The sequence below is a fragment of the Giraffa tippelskirchi genome, chromosome 4 (genome assembly GCF_054371585.1).
Source record: "Giraffa tippelskirchi isolate mGirTip1 chromosome 4, T2T-mGirTip1v1.2.pri, whole genome shotgun sequence".
Lineage (NCBI taxonomy): Eukaryota > Metazoa > Chordata > Mammalia > Artiodactyla > Giraffidae > Giraffa > Giraffa tippelskirchi.
This window is the reverse complement of record NC_137278.1, coordinates 183,250,089-183,272,337: the sequence shown is the minus strand read 5'-3', so window position 1 is coordinate 183,272,337 and position 22,249 is coordinate 183,250,089. Positions and strand designations below refer to the sequence as shown.

The 22,249-nt window shown below is 38.6% G+C and overlaps 1 protein-coding gene across 2 annotated transcripts; it reads left to right on the top strand.

The window, feature by feature from the left end:
• Positions 1 to 5,265: 5,265 nt before the first annotated feature.
• On the top strand, positions 5,266 to 21,887 carry CMAS (cytidine monophosphate N-acetylneuraminic acid synthetase). 2 transcript variants are annotated; one of them, XM_081596595.1, is made up of 8 exons: positions 5,266 to 5,556; positions 13,461 to 13,603; positions 13,762 to 13,917; positions 16,434 to 16,567; positions 18,315 to 18,409; positions 18,790 to 18,961; positions 20,082 to 20,235; positions 21,304 to 21,887. In XM_081596595.1, exons 1-8 carry the CDS (start codon positions 5,297 to 5,299, stop codon positions 21,492 to 21,494), a joined length of 1,305 nt encoding a protein of 434 aa, XP_081452721.1. In that variant the 5' UTR covers positions 5,266 to 5,296; the 3' UTR covers positions 21,495 to 21,887. The 2 variants fall into 2 exon arrangements, with proteins under 2 accessions (XP_081452721.1, XP_081452722.1); XM_081596596.1 differs by having other exon boundaries at positions 20,082 to 20,239.
• The last annotated feature ends 362 nt before the right edge of the window (positions 21,888 to 22,249 follow it).

Below are 22,249 nucleotides of genomic sequence, written 5' to 3'. Positions count from 1 at the left end.
AGGAGCTTGCTGGGACACAGTCCATAGGGTCCCAACCCAGGAATCGAACCAGCCTCTCTTATGTCTCCCTTAAGTCTCCCCCATTGGCAGGTGGGTTCTTTACCACTAGCGTCACCTGGTATGCCCTTGATTGTGCTGTTTTTCACTCTCTCTTGAATCACTTGCTCTGGGAATGCTGCTGCTATACTGTGAGCTGCCCTGTGGAGGGGCCCATGTGGCTATATGCTGAGCGAGGCCTTTGGACACATAGCCAGCCAGCAAGGAACAGAGGCCTGCCAACAGCCAGGTGGATGAGCCACATTTCAAGTGGATTCTCTAGCTCAGTCAGGCCCTGAGATAATCGTGGTCCCAGTTGAGAACTTGACTGAAACCTCATAAGAAACCTGTAGCTAGAACTACACATTTAAATCCCTCTCTGAGCCTCAGAAACTGTGAAATAGAAATGTCTGTTCATTTAAGCTGCTAAGTTTTAAGGTAATTTATTGTGTAGCAAGAGATAACTTATACATGAATGGTAATGTGGCCAACCTACCCAGATAAAGCAATGAATCTTAATTTGGATTCAGATGAAGATAATCACTACATTTTAATTGGGTAATTTCATTTATAGAAATCTGTTCCAGAAACTATTGCCTACATCATTACAAATTTATACACAAAGTTATTAGGGCTTATTACCTTACATAAAAATGTCCAGCAATACGGAATTGCTAAATAAAGTATGGTCTGTCCATTGAAAATAATTTTAAATAACTTTTAACAGAAAATTTAAAGATTTTATACTGTAAAGATACAAACAACAAAAGAATATAAAATTGTATGTATATACACATCATACAATTTTATATTGTTATATTTATGTCCCAGCTTCCCTGGTAGCCCAGCAGTAAGGAATGTGCCTGCCAATGTAGAAGATGCAGGTTCAATCCCTGGGTCGGGAAGATGCCCTGGAGAAGGAAATGGAAACCCACTCTAGTATTCTTGTCTGCATAATCCCATGGACAGAGGAGCCCAGCAGGCTTCAGTATATAGGGTCACAAAGAGTTGAACTGAGCAACTAAACAACAACAACATACACATACACAAAGACATATAGTACTTACAACTCAAAAAATAAAAAAATCCACGTGTTAAAAAACCAGTAAGAAAGTCTTAGCTGTAGCCCCAGAGAGAGAAGTAAGTCTGTGGGTCTCTAGCAACTGCAGTCACTGTAAGTCACAGCCAGGACTTTCATGGGCACATGTAAGATACTCTTGAGGACTCCCAGAAATACTAGGGGTAGGGCACTTTCTGCAGAGTTGGGACTACTACAGCACCAGAGACTGACTGATCCCTAGATTCAGACGTTGGTGTGGCTTCATTCCTACCCACTTGACGGTGAGATTCACCAACATTAAGAATGCTAATGGTCAGAGGCCAAACACCCTGTCATCACTCTTGTCTTCCTTCTCTCACACCCCTCATTTGACCTGTCAGCAAATCCTATTCACTATACTTCTAAGATACACTTAGAAATTGAGCACTTTCCAGGACCTTCCACCTATTTCCAGGGCCCGGCAAAGTACCTGACACACAGTAGTTATGCAGTAATGATTTGTTGAAAGAATGAAGTGGAATATGCTCTTCATAATGTCCATAAGGTCTGGCCCCTAATAGCTTTACGTGCTGTAATCTGGCCCACATGATCCCCTCTATTATCATCTTTTATCACAAACCCACTGGTGTCATATGCTCGAATTATAGTAAACTACTTCTAGTTTCCTAGTTTCTCATTAGGAAGCTATTTCATTCTTCTGTGACTTCTCTAATACTATTTCCTCAGCCCAGAAGAGATTCTTACACTTGAACAGTATTGCACAAGTCGTCTTAGCCAACAAAAACTCACTCTACTCTAAATACTTCTTCCTTGTTCTTTGCCTACCCCAGCACATGCATTTCTATCAAAGCACAAACTGCACTATACTGAGGTCTGCATATCTCCCCATCAGAATGCTAAGTTATGTGTCTTGGCCATCTTGCTTTGGCATTCCTGAAGTGTTGTGCAAGGCCTGGCTTGTGGAATGCAATAAATGCCAGCAAATCAATGAATTAAAGGACTTCTCGGTGTGTTGAGTTTGTTCACATACAGAATCACAATATAGAGACACTACAAAGATATGTTCTTTCACTATAAATACAAATGAATTATTCTTTGGCAGCAATATACTTCACACTCATCTTTAAAGGAAGGATGAGTCTGAATATTTGCTTTTAGAGCAGTTTATTTTTAACTCCTTCAGAGTAACTCAAAGACAAGCTAACATTTCCTCTTCTTGGCACAATCATTATCCTTCTCTTTTTTTCAAAATTCCATTTATTGTGTTAAGAATACACCTGCCATCTTAAATTTTAAATGTGCAATACATAATTGTTGACTACAGGTTATACAACATTGTACAGCAGATTGCTAGAATGTATCAATCTTGTCTGTGTGCATGCTCAGTCTTAACTGACTCTTTGTGACACCATGAACTGTAGCCCACCAGGCTCCTCAGACCATGGAATTTTCCAGGCAAGAATACTGGAGTGAGTTGCCATTTCCTTCTCCAGGGGATCCTGAAACTTTATGCCCACTGACCACACATAGTGAGTATGGTCTTAATTTTATTGAAAAAAAGTTATCAAACTTCCATGTGTCATATATTGAGCCAGATAATCACCTTCCACTTTGACTATCGCCTCCCTCACTTCTCTCTTTCTTTCTCAAGATTGGGAATCAACCAGCTGTCAGGTCTAACCAAAACTGCCCTGTAAAAATGCAAAGAATACAAGGTGCTTTATTATTGTAAGACTGCAACAGGATACAAAAGTATGTGTGGGCAGAGACTAGAAAAGTAACATCAGATGGAGTTCACTGCCTATTACCACGCAGATACTGCAACCCACATGCTGTTCCAGATGCAATTACAAAGAAGGAGAGGTCCCTCTCCTGGAGGAGTCCACAGTCTCATGGCTTTTACGCAAAGTGCTGTAATCTCCTTTGATAAGAAACAATGGTGCCACTGTGTGGAGGACACCAGGTGCCAGAGGAGTTAAACTACTCAGATGTCAGTGGTCCATTAGGGTTTGCGGGCCTCTAGGGAATGACCGTGGAGCATGGCAACTATCTTATCAGTGGGAAGTAAGGTAATTACTGGAGTGGAGAAGGCAAAAGAGGTTTGTGTGTCAGAAGCAATAGATGTCCTCCTCACATGGTTACCAAAAAAATCAGTGTTGCTATTTCTTAGCATAATAACTGGGAAGGTCCCATTCAAAGAGCCAGTGCATTGAGGGCAAAATGACCATGTGGCCTGTAGTGCTGGGATGGTTCCCGGGGCCCGGGCCCTTCTCCAGGCCCTGCATTGATATCTGTTTATAGTCATCCTTCCCTATATCCAGCACCTTCTCCCAGAACCAGACCCTAGAAGGGCCAGGCTACTTCACAGGCAAAAAGATGAGATGTGAAGTTTCCAGTAACTGTCTGGGACTCAAAATATTACAGGCTTACTCTCTCTCCTTCAGAAAGGGCCAAAACCTGGGAAGCACTCCTTCTGTCACTCCTGGAGAAGGAAAGGCAATACCACCACCTTTCATTCATTCTGGGTGGACTAGCCTTCCCCTAGGACAGACAAGCAGACTCTCTACTTCCAGATAACAGGCTTGCCAAAGTGGTAAAATGCAAAGTGTATGTTAGGTAGGAGATTTCTTTCTAAAAAATCACACAGAAAAGATATATGTGTGTGTGTACATGAGTGTGTGTGTGTGTGTGTGTGTGTGTGTATGCACCTATGAATCTTTTGGCTGGATCAAGAGCTTTTCCCTTCTCCCTGTGTGGCTTGACCCTGCTTTCTTCCATGTGAACACAAGCTTCCCAGTCAATTTCAGAACAGAAACTCTCCTCATCTCCCTTCCCTCATCCTGCCCTGAGGATTCAGGTTTAGAGGGTCCTTGCTGCTGCTGCTAGGTCGCTTCAGTCGTGTCCGACTCTGTGCGACCCCATAGATGGCAGCCCACCAGGCTCCGCCGTCCCTGGGATTCTCCAGACAAAAATACTGGAGTGGGTTGCCATTTCCTTCTCCAGTGTATGAAAGGGAAAAGTGGAAGTGAAGTCACTCAGTCATGTCCGACTCTTAGCGACCCCATGGACTGTAGCCTACCAGGCTTCTCTGTCCATGGGATTTTCCAGGCAAGGGTACTGGAGTGGGGTGCCATTGCCTTAGCACCCAAATATTCAGCAAGAAAAAGATCCTTTCTTTCCCAGAGTCTCTGGAAAGGACTCCAGGGTGATCGGTGATCTGCTTGATCATATTCCTGTCTCTGGGCCATGACTGTTCTCAGGAAGATGAGGTACTTAGATTGATCAGCCTGGGTCATACATTCACTGCAACACTGCTGAAGATTTGTGTGAAATGCCCACCAGGTAAGAGAGCTAACAATTCCTGAAAGGAATAGATTTCAGTAGTCCCAAAACAAACAAACAAACAAAACCGAACAGATGTCTGTTGCACTTCGAAGGGACTAAGCAAAGTTGACTTCCAAGTTTTTCCACCTAGGTGGATGGTGATGTTGGTAGAAAATGCAGACAGAAATATTCACATTGTAGTGATCATATCCCACTATACACAAACACAGAATCACTACATTGTACACCTGAAACGAACATGTTACATGTCAATTATATCTCAATTCAAAAAAAAAAAGAAAGAAAGAAAAAGAAAATGCAAAGATAGAAGCAGTTTGAGCCCATAGGGAGAGCTGTTTTTAAAATGTTGAATTTAAAGGGCCTGGAGGACATTCGAATGAGGTCATCTCTTAGAAACAAGGAGTCGGTAGCATAGCAGAAAAACGGACACTTAAATTTTTAAATGAAAATTGTTTCGAGTTAGGGTGCATCAGGGTGTGATGTGGCAAACCCGCTACAATTTCTAATGGGGAAATTCTTCAGTAGAAGAACTATTTGTTGCCCGTGTTGCCTATTTTATTAATGTCCATACAATATCAAACTCCGCAGAAGCTGCACTTCCTTCCAGTCAGGACGGGGCTCTCGGTACCGGACTTTGGCTTGGGGGTCGTGCAGGCGGAGCCTACTGGCCCTGCGAGCGACCCGCGGACTCCAACTCCCGGCGTGCCCCGCGAGGGTGCGGGATCGAAGGTGGGCGGGGCCGGGAACAGCCACCCCCGCGGGCAGTCGGGCGGGGAGATCGGGCGGCGCCGAGCTGAGGTGGCGAGACAAGAGCTCCCGGATGTGGAGAAGCTGGGGAGAAGGCGTGGGAGGAAGATGGACTCGGTGGAGAAGGGGGCCGCCACCTCCGTCTCCAACCCGCGGGGGCGACCCTCTCGGGGCCGGCCGCCGAAGCTACAGCGCAACTCCCGCGGCGGCCAGGGCCGAGGGGTGGAGAAGCCCCCGCACATGGCGGCCCTCATCCTGGCCCGGGGCGGCAGCAAGGGCATCCCCCTGAAGAACATTAAGCACCTGGCGGGGGTCCCGCTCATTGGCTGGGTCCTGCGTGCGGCCCTGGACTCGGGGGTCTTCCAGAGGTGCGCATGTGCGAGAGTGGGCGGCGCGGCCTGGGCGGGGGTCGAGAGGGGGAGCCGGGCCGCCGGAGGGGCCAGGGCTCCGGGGGCAGCGGCCCCCGGAAGGGGTGCGCAAGATCCGCGGTGCCTGGGCCCCGGCTACCCGCGGGGGAGGCAGGGCTCCAGTTTCTTCCTTGTTCCGTAACTGCTAATAGCCATGAACTTGGGACTGTTCCTGCCCCAGCCCTTGAGAGTGACACCCGTAAAAGGGGAGATTTCCTCTTCTCAAAAGTCTGCGCTGCCCAGGTTGACCTCATAGGGTAAAGGCAGGAGGCCACCCTTGTGAAACATCTGCGATGATGACTCCTTTAGACGGAGGCCACTAGCTTTCCCCTGTTGCTCGGCGTCTGCTACCCACCTGGTGCTGATCGATTAAGGAGGCGTCAGGTTCATGAATGGAGTAGGGTGTTAAGGCTTTTCTCATTTCCAGCTCAGCTTGGAGATCCTTTCCTGACCTTTGGAAAATACTCTAAGCTATCTGCCTGTTGTGAGTCAGCACAATCTAGAAAGCTGCTCACATTTGTACCTGGGTGCGAGACAGTGGAAAAGCGTACCGCCGGGCTGTTTGATGAAATGCTTCTAAATTATTTGATCATACCTTCGGAACTTCGTTTGCCCTAAGGACGGTTTAATTGTGCATCATTTAAGAGACATGGCCATATGCCATGTTGGTCAGGAGTTATGTCATTCATAAAAGGGAGGAGGCATTCTGTGCCAAGAATGAATTTACACATGGTAATTTCAACCTAATTGTGCTTGAATTTGTTCCCCGTGAAAAGTAAATTATCTTCACCTTTTGATTTTCGAGTTTTGGTTTTTAAAGAGATGGCTGTCTCTGGAACATATTAATTACATACATTAATATGTGGATAAATGATTTTCATTTAACCGAATATGTTTACAAAGGAGATACCAAAATAGTATAAATTTACTAATTTTCTTGATGTTTTTATCCAAAGGAAGTCTTGGGTGGTGCTGGGTGAATAGGAGCCTGCACACAGAAGATATTAATAACAGTAATGTAACAGGAAGTGTGCAGAGGAGAGATAGGGAAAGACTTGGGGATTTGGTTCAATTCAGTAAACACTGAGTCTGAATTTCTGCCGTACACATCCAAGGGGATTACAAGATGAATGTGACATGGTTCTTTCCCTGTGAAACTCACAGACTTTGGGACATTTTTACCTCCTTACAAAAGGTACACACTGGAAAAGAAACAAGGACCGAGAGAAGGTGCATCCAAGTTAGTAGTGATGTATTAAAACCCTATTTCTGTGACATAAACCAGAGATCAAAATCACATTCTTAATAGATTGAGAACAGAACTCCTTTACAACTCCAATTGCATATGTCACAAAACCCTTTTCAAACTGGCTTAACCTAAAAAATGGTAGGGTGTGTTTGAGATACAAATTCAAGAGCAAAAATGATTCATTGATTCTGCAAATATTTATTGATTACCTACTATGTGACAGGCACTGTTATGTGTCCTTAACCAGGAGTTTAGCAGTAGGGTCCATCCATAGATGGAGCTGGCATTATAATAGAGAGAAGATAGTTAGTATATAGTGTACTGTATCAGGTAGTAATTCATATTTTTAAGAAAAAGAAAGTAAGGGGATGGTGCAGTTGATCACCATAATCCTCTATTTCTTGGTTCCTCTAAGGCTCTCCCTTTTATGGTATGGGGGTGGTTTTGCTGACAACTGCAAAACTTTCTACACATAACAACTCCATCCAAGCCTCTGTGGTCAAACAAACTCCATCATGGTTTCTAACGGCTTAAAGGCCTTCTTAGGATGATTCCAGCCCCATAAAAGAGTGCTCAATGCTGCCAGGAGGATTTACCTTCTCTCTGGCAGAGAGCCCCTGTGCACCTGCGTTCAACAGTTAATTTAGGAAGCTTGTAATTATACATTCATTTTCTTCCCTTTGAGGTCTAATCTACCACCCCAAAAGGGGTCGGTTTGAATTTAATTGACTTATTCTGAAGCTGCAGTCAGTTTGGAGCAGCCTTCCTGCTTCTCACTTTCTACTTTCTTCAAAAAAAAAATCTATCTACCCTGTGAAGGAATTGGAGAAAACTGTAGCTCACCCGATTTGTTTTTCAGGCCTGGAGATTACTTTGTCCAAAATCATTTTGACTTAATTGAGTTTCTAGCCTGCTTAGAATCAAAGCTAACAATACTTTCAAGGTTGCTAACTTTGCCCATTAACTTACATAGTTAACAGTCAAGAAAAAATGCTGAGCTATTACTTTCATTTAGTAAAAAGTCATTATGAGAGCTGAGTTTGTAAGAGCTTGATTTTCAACAGTGGTTGAATGCTGTGTAAGTAAATCTTAGAGTGAATCGATTTTTTTACATGTTGCCTAATATACTTGTGAAAAATAAACATAAGTGTTGGTTTCACTTTTAAGGTGTGGATTTATGATTAATGAAAGGCCTGGTCTCTGTTGTCTTTGAAATGGCAGTTTATGATTTGAAGTTTCTGTTATAGGGATCATGGTTGATACTCCTGTTCATCCTGTTAGATGTAGTATGACTTCATTTGAGCCTAAAGCCATTGGCATTCCACTTTGGCTTTTACTTTATACTTGATTTTAAATTTTATTAAAAAAGCCTGTTTGTGCATTTGCTCATCCTTTTCTCTTGCACTTGCTAATGTAATGGTGCCCCTTAGCTGAGTGGAAATGATTGACTTCCTTATGATGATGTAATAAATGATGATCATTGTATTTTAAGTGTACATGTAGGATGCTATTTTCATATTCATAGTGCCATTGCCTTACATAATACATATAAATTAAACGTTTGGACCTTTGAAGGTCTGAAAGCAAAACTTCAGTTTTCCTTCAAACGGAGCTAGTGTGAGGATTAAATGAGACTGTCAACTGTTCCTTTATCACCATTCCTGTTATTTTCAATAGCTATTACCTACTAAACATTTATTCTATATTTTGGTTTATATTGGTTTGTCATAACAACCATATTTGGTAATTGCTGTCATTGTCACCTCTATTTTAGTGAAAATTTAGGCTTAGGGAGATTTGGCCTCGGGTCATATAACTAGCTTGTGGTAGAGCCAAGACTTGAAGCTCTTCCTTCAGAGTCCATGCTCTTAACCATTTACTGTTTCATTCATTCAGCAAGTATATATTGAGCACCTGTTATGTAGCAGGCACTATAAAAATACTTTGTAAAAAGTAAAGCATTATAGAAAGGTCGGTTATTGCTTCCTGGCCACTCTGTATTTCTACTAATAGGTAGGGAATTTCTCACGTCAATGGATTTTGTATCCCTGGTGTCCAGAGAAGGGCCTGAAATAGACTACACAGTCAGGAGTCATTTCCATTTTGTAATGAAGGAATGAATTTGAATAATGAAAGAAGAAACATAGGCAAACCTCTGTTTTTATTTACCGTTTAAGCGTTTCCAAAAGATCACTGAATCCTGAGGTGTTGAATGTTTTGTTACAGTAAAGATCAGGATATTAAAGTAAATGGCTTCAGCAATTTATTTCAGTTAGTGATATAACTAGATGTCAAAAGACTGGTCTCTTTTACTGTTTACTTTTTACTTTATTACCATCACCACCCTCCTTTTATCCTCTCTTTAAAAAATTTACTGAGTTTTCATTGGTACTTCAGTTTGTTGTATACCTTTGTGACATTTTCCAGTAAAAAACTTATCCCAAAACTATTTCATATTTTGCAGTGGAAGGAAATGAGGGCTTCTGTATTCTGCCTTTTGCAGAATGACACAAGTAAATATGACACACTTGACCTCTAGCCAGTGGCTCATTTATTAGACTTCCTCTGAAAAAAATTAGGGGGCAGGGTGGGGGTTTATTGACTTTATCTCTAGATTTAAATCTTCCTTCTGCCAGTAGTAAAGGGAATTTCTTAAATCTAGAGCTGTTAGAAATTTTTCTTTAGTTTCTTTCTTTTCACTCTTGACAGTTGAGCATAGATGTTTGAAACATGCAGTTTCTCTTTCATTCAGTAGATGTTGAATGAAAGGGGTGAAAGAAATGCAGTTGACCCTTGAACAATATGAGGATTGGGGTGCCAACTCCCCTCCTCAGCCAGGGCAGCCAGAAGTCCCAGATCAGCTTTTGATCTCCCAGACCTTAACTACTAGTAGCCTACTGTTAATGAAAGCCTTCCTAATATCATAAACACTTTTTTTTTTTTTTAATTTAGGGCTTCCCTGGTGGCTCAGATGATAAAGAGTCTGCCAGCAATGCAGGAGACCCAGGTTTGATCCCAGGGTTGGGAAGATCCCTTGGAGAAGGGAATATCCCCTGGAGAAGGGAATGGCTACCCACTCCAGTATTCTTGCCTGGAAAATTCCACTGACAGAGGAGCCTAGCAGGCTACAGTTCAAGGGGTTGTAAAGAGTCAGACATAACTGAGCATCCGACTTTTTAAATTTATTTTTTTTAATTGAAGGAAAAATTCTTTAAATTCTGAAGTGCTTTACAGTTTTCAAAAGTTTGACACACATGATTTTATGTAATCTCATTTTTTTCTCCCTACCCCTGTATTGGCCCTCCCCCTTTCCCTCTCCCCACTGGTAACCACTAGTTATCTATATCTGAGACACATTATGCTTTATTTAGTTTTATTTATTTTCATTATTTATTAACACATTTTACATATTTATTATATAGTATGTTACAGTAAAGTAAGCTAGAGAAAAGAAAATGTTGTCAAGGAAATCATAAGGAAGACAAAATACATTTACAGTACTTAGCTATACTGATATCATAATTTTACTTTGTTTACAAGATGAATCATCTATCAATACCTACATCAATATTGTCTTATATGATACAAAACACTGTAGATGTTATATATATTACTAACACTGAACATCAAAAATGAAAAGATATTGTGAAAAAGAAGTTCATGTTTATCTACAGGTATAATGATTCAGGCATTAATCATAAAGAAGCAGCTATATGATTGCTTTGTGGTGGTCTAGGGCTTCCCTGGTGGCTCAGTGGTAAAGAACCCAGCTGCTAATGCTGGAGACTGGGGTTCAGTCCCTCTGTCAGAAAGATCCTTTGGAGAAGAAAATGGCAACTCACTCCAATATTCTTGCCTGGGAAATCCCATGGACAGAGTTGTCTGGCAGGCTACAGTCGGTGGGGTCACAAAGAGTTGAACAGGACTTAGCAACTAAACAACAATAATGGTGGTCTGTTTTAATTGCCAATATCCGCTGGATCATCGAAAAAGCAAGAGAGTTCCAGAAAAACATCTATTTCTGCTTTATTGACTATGTCAAAGCCTTTGACTGTGTGGATCACAATAAACTGTGGAAAATTCTGAAAGAGATGGGAATACCAGACCATCTGACCTGTCTCTTGAGAAACCTGTATGCAGGTCAGGAAGCAACAGTTAGAACTGGACATGGCACAACAGACTGGTTCCAAACAGGAAAAGGAGTACATCAAGGCTGTATATTGTCACCCTGCTTATTTAACTTCTATGCAGAGTACATCATGAGAAACGCTGGGCTGGAAGAAACAAGCTGGAATCAAGATTGCCGGGAGAAATATCAATAACCTCAGATATGCAGATGACACCACCCTTATGGCAGAAACTGAAGAAGAACTAAAGAGCCTCTTGATGAAGGTGAAAGAGGAGAGTGAAAAAGTCGGCTTAAAGTTCAACGTTCAGAAAACTAAGATCATGGCATCTGGTCCCATCACTTCATGGAAAATAGATGGGGAAACAGTGGAAACAGTGTCAGACTTTATTTTTGGGGGCTCCAAAATCACTGCTGATGATGATTGCAGCCATGAAATGAAAAGACGCTTACTCCTTGGAAGGAAGGTTATGGCCAACCTAGATAGCATATTTAAAAGCAGAGACATTCCTTTGCCAACAAAAGTACGTCTAGTCAAGGCTATGGTTTTTCCAGTGGTCATGTATGGATGTGAGAGTTGGACGGTGAAGAAAGCTGAGCGCCGAAGAATTGATGCTTTTGAACTGTGGTGTTGGAGAAGACTCTTGAGAGTCCCTTGGACTGCAAGGAGATCCAATCAATCCATCCTAAAAGAGATCAATCCTGGGTGTTCATTGGAAGGTCTGATGTTGAAGCTGAAACTCCAATACTTTGGGCACCTCATGCGAAGGGTTGACTCATTGGAAAAGACCCTAATGCTGGGTAGGATTGGGGGCGGAAGGAGAAGGGGACGACAGAGGATGAGATGGTTGGATGGCATCACCGACTCGATGGACATGGGTTTGGGTGGACTCCGGGAGTTGGTGATGGACAGAGAGGCCTGGCGTGCTGCGATTCATGGGGTCGCAGAGTCGGACACGACTGAGCAACTGAACTGAACTGAATTTTAATCAGTATGATTGCTTCATGGTAGCCTAGCCCACACACACTAATGAATGAATCATTATAAAAATTTTATGGTATACAGTATTACAGTCATATTCATAATACAGTGTCAGAAACATTGTTCCATTTTTTAAAAGCCCAAAGTGCCAACATTATTAACTTTAAGTATCATTCATCTTATACCTATGTGAGGGTAGACTATTATCTACATGAAAGTAAAGGGAAAGTGTTGTATTATCATGTATTATCTACATGAAAGTAAAGTGAAAGACTCAATCATGTCTACTCTTTGTGACCCCATGGACTGTAGCCTGCCAGGCTCCTCTATCCACAGAATTCTCCAGTCAAGCATACTAGAGTGGGTTACCATTTCCTACTTCAGGTGCTCTTCCTGACCCAGGGATCAAACCCAGGTTTCCTGCGTTGTGAGCACATTCTTTACTATCTGAGCCACCATGGAAACCCATTATCGACATATGTTTTATGTATTCATGGCATACCTTTTTTTTTTTCTTCACACTGTTCCAGATTGCCTTAAATTTTTCCCATACATTTATTGAAAAAAATTCACACAGTTCAAACCTGTGTTGGTTAAGGATCAACTATTTGTGCAAATACCAAAGAAGTCATTCAGATGTCTTAGTGGAATGTCAGTCTAAAAGCACTGTGGCTAGAGTAAAACATTCTGTTTCTAGCAATGGAAATTTATAAAGGTTAAGAAAACTTCAGTAGAGACTAGTATGCATCCCCCAAATAATGTTTTATATTTGACTGTGAGTCATCATCTTACAAAGTGCGAAAGGTCAGCTATGTAAGGTGTGGTTAATAGAGCTGTTACACTAAGCTTCCCTGAGCCAGTCAAGTCATGTTCTCCACGACTTTGATTGTTATTGTGGCTTCACCCAGTTGATTCTGTGTTCAGATATTTATGTACCCATTGTTAGTTGCCCCCCGTCCCACCCAAAAAAGTTGGCTTGTCTGACTGTTTTGGGCATGTAAGTCTTGACTAAGCTTGAAACTCAGCCTTGTGGTTTGGCTAAGCCACGTCAGTTTTTTTTCTCAGCAGGCATATTAACTATACAATGTTTTGGATTTTTATGGAAAAAAAGAAATAGTATCTTATTTCCTTTAGATTTGAACTTCCAGTGTTACTAGTCTTTTTAGTAAACCATTAGCCTTAAAAATATAAATATTTTCTAATTTTATAAAATGATATCTAGGGCTGTGTAAACAATATGTATATAAATGTTATATATAATGTAAATATAAATATTACATCTGGGACCACATTTATAATTCAAACATTTAAAAATGTGGTTTCCATAGAAAATTCTTTATTTTTCTTTAAATTTTATATTACTTTGAATCTGTAACATTATTTTGATGGTACAAAAACTATTCTAACATTATGTAAGCTGTATTTTGGGGGTTGCAGAGCTCCTTTTTATGTTTAATTTTTTTTTTTTAAGTGATTTGGCTTTTTTTTTTTTTTTAATATCTGTACAGTGTATGGGTTTCAACAGACCATGATGAAATTGAGAATGTGGCCAAACAGTTTGGTGCACAAGTTCATCGAAGAAGTTCTGAAGCTTCAAAAGACAGTTCTACCTCACTAGATGCCATCATAGAATTTCTTAATTATCACAATGGTATGAATTTGACTAATAGTTTATTCAAAATTTTATGTCATTTCCAACTTGTTAACCATTTCAGAAGACTTGTTTAACATTTGAATTTAGATTTTAGTATTACTTGCTTGCAAAGAACTTTGTTTTGATGTTCTTTTCATTTGTCTTATCTTTTTAAGAGGTTGACATTGTAGGAAATATTCAAGCTACTTCTCCGTGTTTACATCCTACTGATCTTCAAAAAGTTGCAGAAATGATTCGAGAAGAAGGATACGATTCTGTTTTCTCTGTTGTGAGACGGCATCAGTTTCGATGGGGTGAAATTCAGAAAGGAGGTAATCTGTTGTATCAATTTTTATTTTAGCTCATCTTATGGAGAATTAGTTTTTCTTATGTAAATATTCTTTAGCAGTGGGAGAGTTAAAAAGGGAGCAGTAAAATAGAATATGGGATTTTTATCACTATAGTAGATAATAACATTTATAATCAGTTCTAAATCTTGTGATTGTTGAGACAAAACAATGGAAACCAAATTAATTCTCTTTCTTTTTACAAAAGATTATTTTAACCCTCTATTTGTATTTTGAGGCAAATATGTCATTTTTCTAGAGCAGATACTTTTGTGTTGCTCTACCTATGAATCATATAGAAATGATGGGAATAGAAGTCTTCCACCAAAAAGTTCTGGAGAACCTTAAGAATGAATCTGTGGAATTGCTTCGCAAAGTTCACAACTTCTTATACCAAAAGAGTACCGTAACATTTAGTTAGAGCCTTATTTCTCTCCAGGCAAACTAGCAAAATACGTCACAAAGAATAGAATTACCAACAAATAGGTAAATGAAACATACATGAAGAAAGGCAGTATGTTTCTGTTCAGTCTTGACATTTGTTGAGTGTAGGAAAACTGGGTCAATTGTCTCTAACCTATGTTTGATTTAAAGGAGATAGTAAGGAAGATGCAGTAAAAATGGAGAAGGTCCACAAAAGAGCGATTAAGATAAGAAAGTAAAGTTATAGGCAGAAAATGATTTTCAGTCTCTAAATGGGAATGTCATCAAAATTAATAAAATATATCAATGACTAGTTTATTGATTTCATTCAGTAAACAATTATTGAGTATCTTTTCTGTAGAAAATTAGTTGTTTTATCTATATAATATTTTGAACTTATTCACTAAATATCAAGGGGCTTCCTTCGTAATTCAGTCGGTAAAGAATCTGTGTGCAATACGGGAGACCCGGGTTCAATTCCTGGGTCAGGTAGATCCCCTGGAGAAGGAAATGGCAACCCACTCCACTATTCTTGCCTGGAGAATCCCATGGACAGGGGAGCCTGGCAGGCTGCAGTCCATGGGGTAGCAAGAGTCAGACACGACTTAGCGACTAAACCACCACCACTAAATATCAAAAATAAAATATAGGAAGAATTAAAGCTTGAAAAGCACATTTTTGAATAAGTCAAGGAAACCCAGTGTTAAACTGAATGTTGAGCTTTACATGATAAAATTTTATATGATTAAAGTTAAAAAGGGTTAGAAAATATCTATACATATCGACAAATAAAATTTGCAAAAGTTTAGTGAAAAGACAAGGGAATTCTGGTATGTACTATACTATGCTATTAATACAATGTACATAGGTTTGGCCCCGCCTCCCCCAGGTTGCATTTCTAGGAAAGCAATTACAGAGAAATATGCCAATAATGGAGAGAAAAAAAAAATCCACATAAATATCCTGCAAAACTAGATTGTCCATAAAATCAAATACTTTACAACCAGTAAGAACAGTACTGTAATATGTACTCTGTGACATAGTCAGATGTCACAAGTTTTTCACTTTAGAATTAAGCAAGTATTAATGTATTTGTCAGGTGTCTCCTCTATGCATGCGTGGATCTGGCTGCTGGGACTTATTGCTTACAGAGTGTATGGTCTAATGATGTCAGCATTTTAAATATCAGTAATGAAACGTTATTAAAATACATAATAACTATAAACCGTGTATGAGATACATTTTTACTAGGACAGTTCGGGCCTAAAAAGAAAAGTATAAGGATACTATGGGAGCATGTGATCTGGGGACTTCAGGGACAGCCTTTGAATCACATGTGAAGATTCAGTGGCGAAAAATACCAAAGGACCTTTAATAGAAGGGTTTCATTTATTATATCATGGTGTAATTAATGTTGATATTGTTCAGCCTTCATTATTACTAATGATAATAATAAACATAATTGATTGTTATGTATATTTTATATTAGTATTTTTAAATTACTGGTAAGAATATATCATACATTATATAAACATTTCCCATCACTATGTAAGGTTCAATAATTTAATGAGGAAATAGTAATTTTTGTGTAATAATTCCATGAATGTAGTTTCTCAACCACATTTGATAAATAACACACACATTGTATTTCTATAGAAGCACATAGTGTGCAATAGATTTAAAGGGCTCAAATATTGAATATCAGTATTTTATGACAAGTTCAGTTCTTTGGCAACTAAGGTTGCTTTTATGTTCTCCCAAAGCATTATATTTGTATGAGTCTCTTAAAACCTTAATTATTCAGGATTTCTCCATAAGATACTTTATTTTCCTCTTATTATTATTGAAAAGCAAAGATAAATCATCAGAATTATTTATCAGAATTATTATCAGATACATCATTTGAGAGTTGTTATCAGAGGTTTTGTTCCTTTAAAAAAAATCTACTAAATTGTTTATTTAGAAACAAATATTTTTGTTTCTAAAATAAAAAAATTTGTATTTGCTTTTTTAAAAAATTTACTGAATGATTTCAGTGTTCAGAGCACCTGGGACTTATTGTAGCTTTTTGCCTTTAGTTCGTGAAATGACTGAGCCTCTGAATTTGAATCCAGCTAAACGACCTCGTCGACAAGACTGGGATGGAGAATTATATGAAAACGGCTCGTTTTATTTTGCCAAGAGACATTTGATAGAGATGGGTTACTTACAGGTTTGTGCTCTCATTTTGCAAAAAATCTTTTAAACCCTTTTGTGTGTGTACTTTGAGTTCTAAGAAAAAAGTATGGCACAGTTCATAAAGGAAAGTATCAACCCCTAGAGGAAAAGGAGTAACTGACAAGATTTATCATCCGAGGCATTTATCTGGCACACTTACCCCGAACTGATCTGGGATCCATTCAGTGAATATTCGAGGGATTCTGCTACAATTCTAACATTAAGATAAATCAAGTATTGAGTATTCTGTGTATGTTGTGGTATTCATATTGTTTCATTCAAAACTGTTTTTAATCCATGGTTGTATTATTGTCAAGTTGTGGTTGTACAGTTGAATAATCTTTACTGCTTTTAAAAGAGACAAAAAAAAAAAAAGGAGCAGTATAGTAGAGGTAAAAGAGCACCAACCTAGGCATCAGGAAAACCAGATTATAGTAATATCTCCATCTATAACTATTTAACCTTGAGTATATCATTTTATCTGTTCCAAATCTTAGTGCTCTCCTTTTACAATAAGTGCTCTCATTTTACAATAAGTGGGTTGGATGTCTCACGCAGCTTTAGAGCTTACATGGTTATATCATATAGTATTTGTTCATTTTAGTTATAGGTATTGTTGATTCAACACCTACTGTTGATTATATGAAATACTACATAGGTTATCTCATATAATGAAATAAAGTGCATGTTCCTAGTTTTGTTTCAGAGGAGGAAATGGCAGCCTGAAAAATGAAGTCATTGGCTCAAAGCAAAAACAAGTTGTAAATGCTATTGTTAGGATTTTAATTCAGATCCTTATGTTACTCAAAAAATAGCATTTTAAAACCCCAAAACTCTACTGTTTATAGTAAAAATTCTAATGTGACTCATTCTCTAAGGGGAAGAAATTTTCCCAGTCTTCTGGTCAGTAGGCAAACCGTAGGCTAGCTGTTCAGTTAAGTTTGAGTATTCAGGAAAATTAGATTTGACACCTATAGGTACAACTCGCCCTATGCTCTTTGCTAAGGGGGACTGTAATTTGACCCTTTCCTAAATTGTGAAGAAAAATAGAAGTTCCTCATTGTAACAAGATTTGTAAAGAGACTGACAACTGTGAAAAATGTAAATTCCCAGCAATTGATCATGACCTTGGAATAATTACAATCGTAAGAAGTGCCCCAACCCTCTTGCGCTATGCATACCCCAGGATCATGATGCTCATTGTTCTTACCTTTACCCACATGTGATCCATTCAGTTATTGTTGAGTCCTGTCTGTACCTCAGGGATCAGTTCTGTGCAATAGATATTACAGTTCCTTTTCCTCCCCAGTCTGACCCCTATTGCAAATAGGAACAGAAGTTCCAAAAATACTTATACTGCTGCTTTTGGATGATGATGGGAGAGACTACCAGAACAAAGGGAATACAACTAGGGTTTCTCAGAAAATTCCTTGTGGTCAGAACCCTGGAGGATATGTATTATTTCTGCTCTTGTTCAATGTTAAAATAGAATTCTGAAAAATGGGAACTTGCACTGTGTAGGCAGAATTTGAAAAGGGTTAAATTTACTTGTCTTACACGATTGGAATATATGAAGCTCTCCCCTCCAAAAGAAACTACTTGTTGTATGTCTGATGTAGCTGGGTTGTTCATTTTTTCTTAGTACTGTAGCAGCGAATTCATTGTTCTGTATTTTAATAAACTTGTTGATAAGCGTGAATGCGTGTTGACAACAGTCCTCATGGCACTCGTAATATGTTTAGGGTGGGAAGATGGCGTACTACGAGATGAGAGCCGAGCACAGTGTGGACATCGATGTGGACATTGATTGGCCTATTGCAGAACAAAGAGTATTAAGGTGAAAGCAAGACCTCATAGCCTTTGCACTAGGTCATAACAAAGTATTTTCAGTAGATCCATTTAAATTCACTTTTAGACACTGATTTCTGATCCTCCAAACATCTTAGAATCTTTTGTAATATTTTGCTTACGTGAGGAAGACATATATATAAAATATGCCTATAGATGGCTTATTCAGTAACTTCAGAACCACATAGTTTGGTTGGACCACACTTAAAGTTCTTGAACCATAAGTTGAAGTGTGTGTGAAGTAACTTGGAAAGGTAATGTTTGAATAACTGAATGGGAATGAATTAGCAAGAGTATCGGTGTTAGCCAGATGAGAGGGAGTGATTAGTTTCACACTTGGATTCAAAGGTCTGTTTTGGTTTCTTTTAGATACGGTTATTTTGGCAAAGAGAAACTGAAGGAGATAAAACTTTTTGTTTGCAATATTGATGGATGTCTCACCAATGGCCACATTTATGTATCAGGAGACCAAAAAGAAATAATATCTTATGATATAAAAGATGCTATTGGGATAAATTTATTAAAGAAAAGTGGTATTGAGGTATGTGCCCCCTGAACATAGCAATGGTTTTCAAGATTGTGATATAGGGTCAAGGTACATGTGACTGAAATAAAAGATTTACATTTTTAGTGTTATCAATTAAAGTGTCTCAAATTTAGCCTTAACATGCCTAGAAAATTACGCTGTTTTTACTTTTAGGTGAGTAGAATTAGAAATCTATCAACAAATAGATTTCTTCTCTATTTAATGAATGTGAACATATTATTTTAAATAGGTGCTACCTAATATTTCCCATGGGATCTTGCAATCAGAAAGATTTCATAGAAAATAGGTGTCAGCATTTGGAAGAAAGCAGATGTCAGGTGGATTTTTTTTTTTTAATGTAGCTTATTCTTGCGATCCCTTGGACTGCAAGGAGATCCAACCATTCCATCCTAAAGGAAATCAATCCTGAATGTTCATTGGAAGGGCTGATGCTGAAGCTGAAACTCCAATACTTTGGCCACCTGATGTGAAGAGCTGACTCATTGAAAAGACTCTGATGCTGGGAAAGATTGAAGGCAGGAGGAGAAGGGGCAGACAGAGGATGAGATGGTTGGATGGCATCACCAACTCAATGGACATGAGTTTGAGTAAACTCTGGGAGTTGGTGATGGACAGGGAGGCCTGGTGTGCTGCAGTCCATGGGGTCGTAAAGAGTCAGACATGACTGAGTGACTGAACTGAATTGATTCTTACAATTGAATATTTTAATTCAAAGTAACAATACTTATTTATATTTTCAAAAATGAAGTTTAAGATGATTTATTATGGTTCATTAGAGATCTTAAATATGTGTTCCTGAGCAGGTCAAAAAACAAGTTATAGACTTTCCTCTGAATAAAATGAAATAGGGGAATCTTAGATTGCTAACAGACAAAGTATGTTTTATTTTTTTTAAACTGTAGATAGGTTACTTTCCACTGTGGAAAACAGTCTTTCACCTTTATTGAACTACTGGAAATAAAATCTGCTAAAGCTTCATCATTTTAAAATAAGTTAGTTGATTTTTCTTAATCAGTCCTTCAAAGGACTACTCGCTTGTGGTTTGTATTATTTAAAAGGTATTATTTTATTGTGAGCGACGTCTGTTTTCTCACTTTGCCCTTTTAATTTTTAGGTGAGGTTAATCTCAGAAAGGGCCTGTTCAAAGCAGACCCTCTCCTCCTTAAAACTGGATTGCAAAATGGAAGTCAATGTGCCAGATAAGCTTGCAGTTGTAGATGAATGGAGAAAAGAAATGGGCCTGTGCTGGAAAGAAGTGGCATATCTTGGTTGGTATCCTTCTTTTCAGCCATAATAATGGAAAGCCATAATTATGCAAAGAGATACTTTAATATTTATTATCTTTCACTGAAAACAATTCAAATTTCCATACATTTAGTAATAAAAAATTTCAGTAGATACATGTAGCACAAATTTAAAATAAACACTCTTAACCAACATTTTATTAGCAGTATTTGGTCTATATTATAGTAATAGTTGTATTCAGAATGGTGAATGTTAGGTCCTGGGAGTTTCTGAAATTTATCCAATCAAAGGAAAGATAAGGGAGGGAGGTAGAGAGAGTAAAAGCAAGGCAGGGAGAGGGATATAGTTAGGTCAGTTTGATGATAATTATTTATCAAGCAGCATACAAATCAGAACTATTAAAGGGAGATTTAAGATGTATATCAACAAAATGCAATATGTGGACCGTTTTTGATTTCTGATTCAAATAAATCAACTATAAAAAGACAGTTTTGAGACAGCTGAGGATATCTGAGCATGTACTAGATTATTAGATGATATTAAGGAATTACTGTTGATTTTGTTAGTTGGATGATACTGTGTCACTTTCTTAAAAATGTGTGTATTATAGGGAAAAGATGAAGTGTTTACTACTGAAGTATGTTGTCTGGGAATTCCTTCTCCCTTTCCTTCAAAAAACTTGGCAGGGAATGGATAAAAATATTGATAAATAAGGCAAAACATTAATAATTATTCCACATAAACTTGGGGTTCTTGCTTATTGGAAATTTTCCTTCATAAAAAAGTTTAAATAATTATAATTTATATGTAGAATTTCTAGTACCTGTACTAGGCATGGCACATAGAGAGGATACTCCATTCTCCTCTAACTGATAAGCATTTATGTTGAATTGCTTAAGAAAAAACACTAGACCTCAAGTATTTACTATACATAGAAATACTTTAACTCATTTTGTTCCATCTAATCTGTAGCATTCTTATATGCAGTGTCTAAAGTTGCCAGAACTGTTTATTGACTGCTGTTTGCATTATTTAGAAAGAATATTCCTTATCTCTTTAAATATTCAACCAGTGTTTCTTCAACTTGATAGGAAATGAAGTGTCTGATGAAGAGTGCTTGAAGAAAGTGGGCCTCAGCGGCGTTCCTGCTGACGCCTGTGCCGCTGCCCAGAAGGCTGTTGGATATATTTGCAAAAGCAGTGGAGGCCGTGGTGCCCTCCGAGAGTTTGCAGAGCACATTTTCCTACTCATGGAAAAGGTTATCAACTCATGCCAAAAATAGAAAGTAGTGTTATGTTGGAAAAGAACATATGCAGCCTTCATCAGCCATTTTAACTTTTATTTTTGATTAACTACAATTCCATGCTGTAATGTTAACAGAGTGTGATTGAATTTGTGATCTATCTGATATCTTTTAAAGCACTCAGACTCTCACTCTGAAACCTTCTATGAAATAACTGTGCTCTACTTTTCCTCTTTATGCGGAATCATTATTTAGAAATTGATTACAGTCTTTCTCAGATTTTTAGTCAATGCAAGTAAGAACATCATCAAAATTGACTTTGTATTGTACTCTGTAAAATTGTGTGTGTGATGCTGAAACTTTATTTATTTGGGGATAGTTTGTCTGGTAAGACATGCCCTTCTATTAATTAATAAAATTACATTTCACAAACTTGATGAAAACTGCCTTGTTGTTTTAGAAGAGATTTACCAAACATTGCCCAATTTCCTTTAAACACTGACAGTGCAGTTGGCCTAAGAAATAAGCCACCAAATACCAGCTGTAGAGCATCCTGTTGTACTTCATATATGGATACATATAGCACATAAATACAAATGGAGATGTCTGAATAAATTTGTGTATTGTGAAGGTTATATATTTATTTGTAGTAAATCATTTGCAATTACCTCTGAGGTCATGGTGATTTTGTGTACTAAATTCGTGTACAGTTTTACAGCCACCACAAAACACTCTCCTACCTGGTTAGATTCCAAGAATGGGGCATTAGCTCATAAATGTGGGCTCTTACCTAA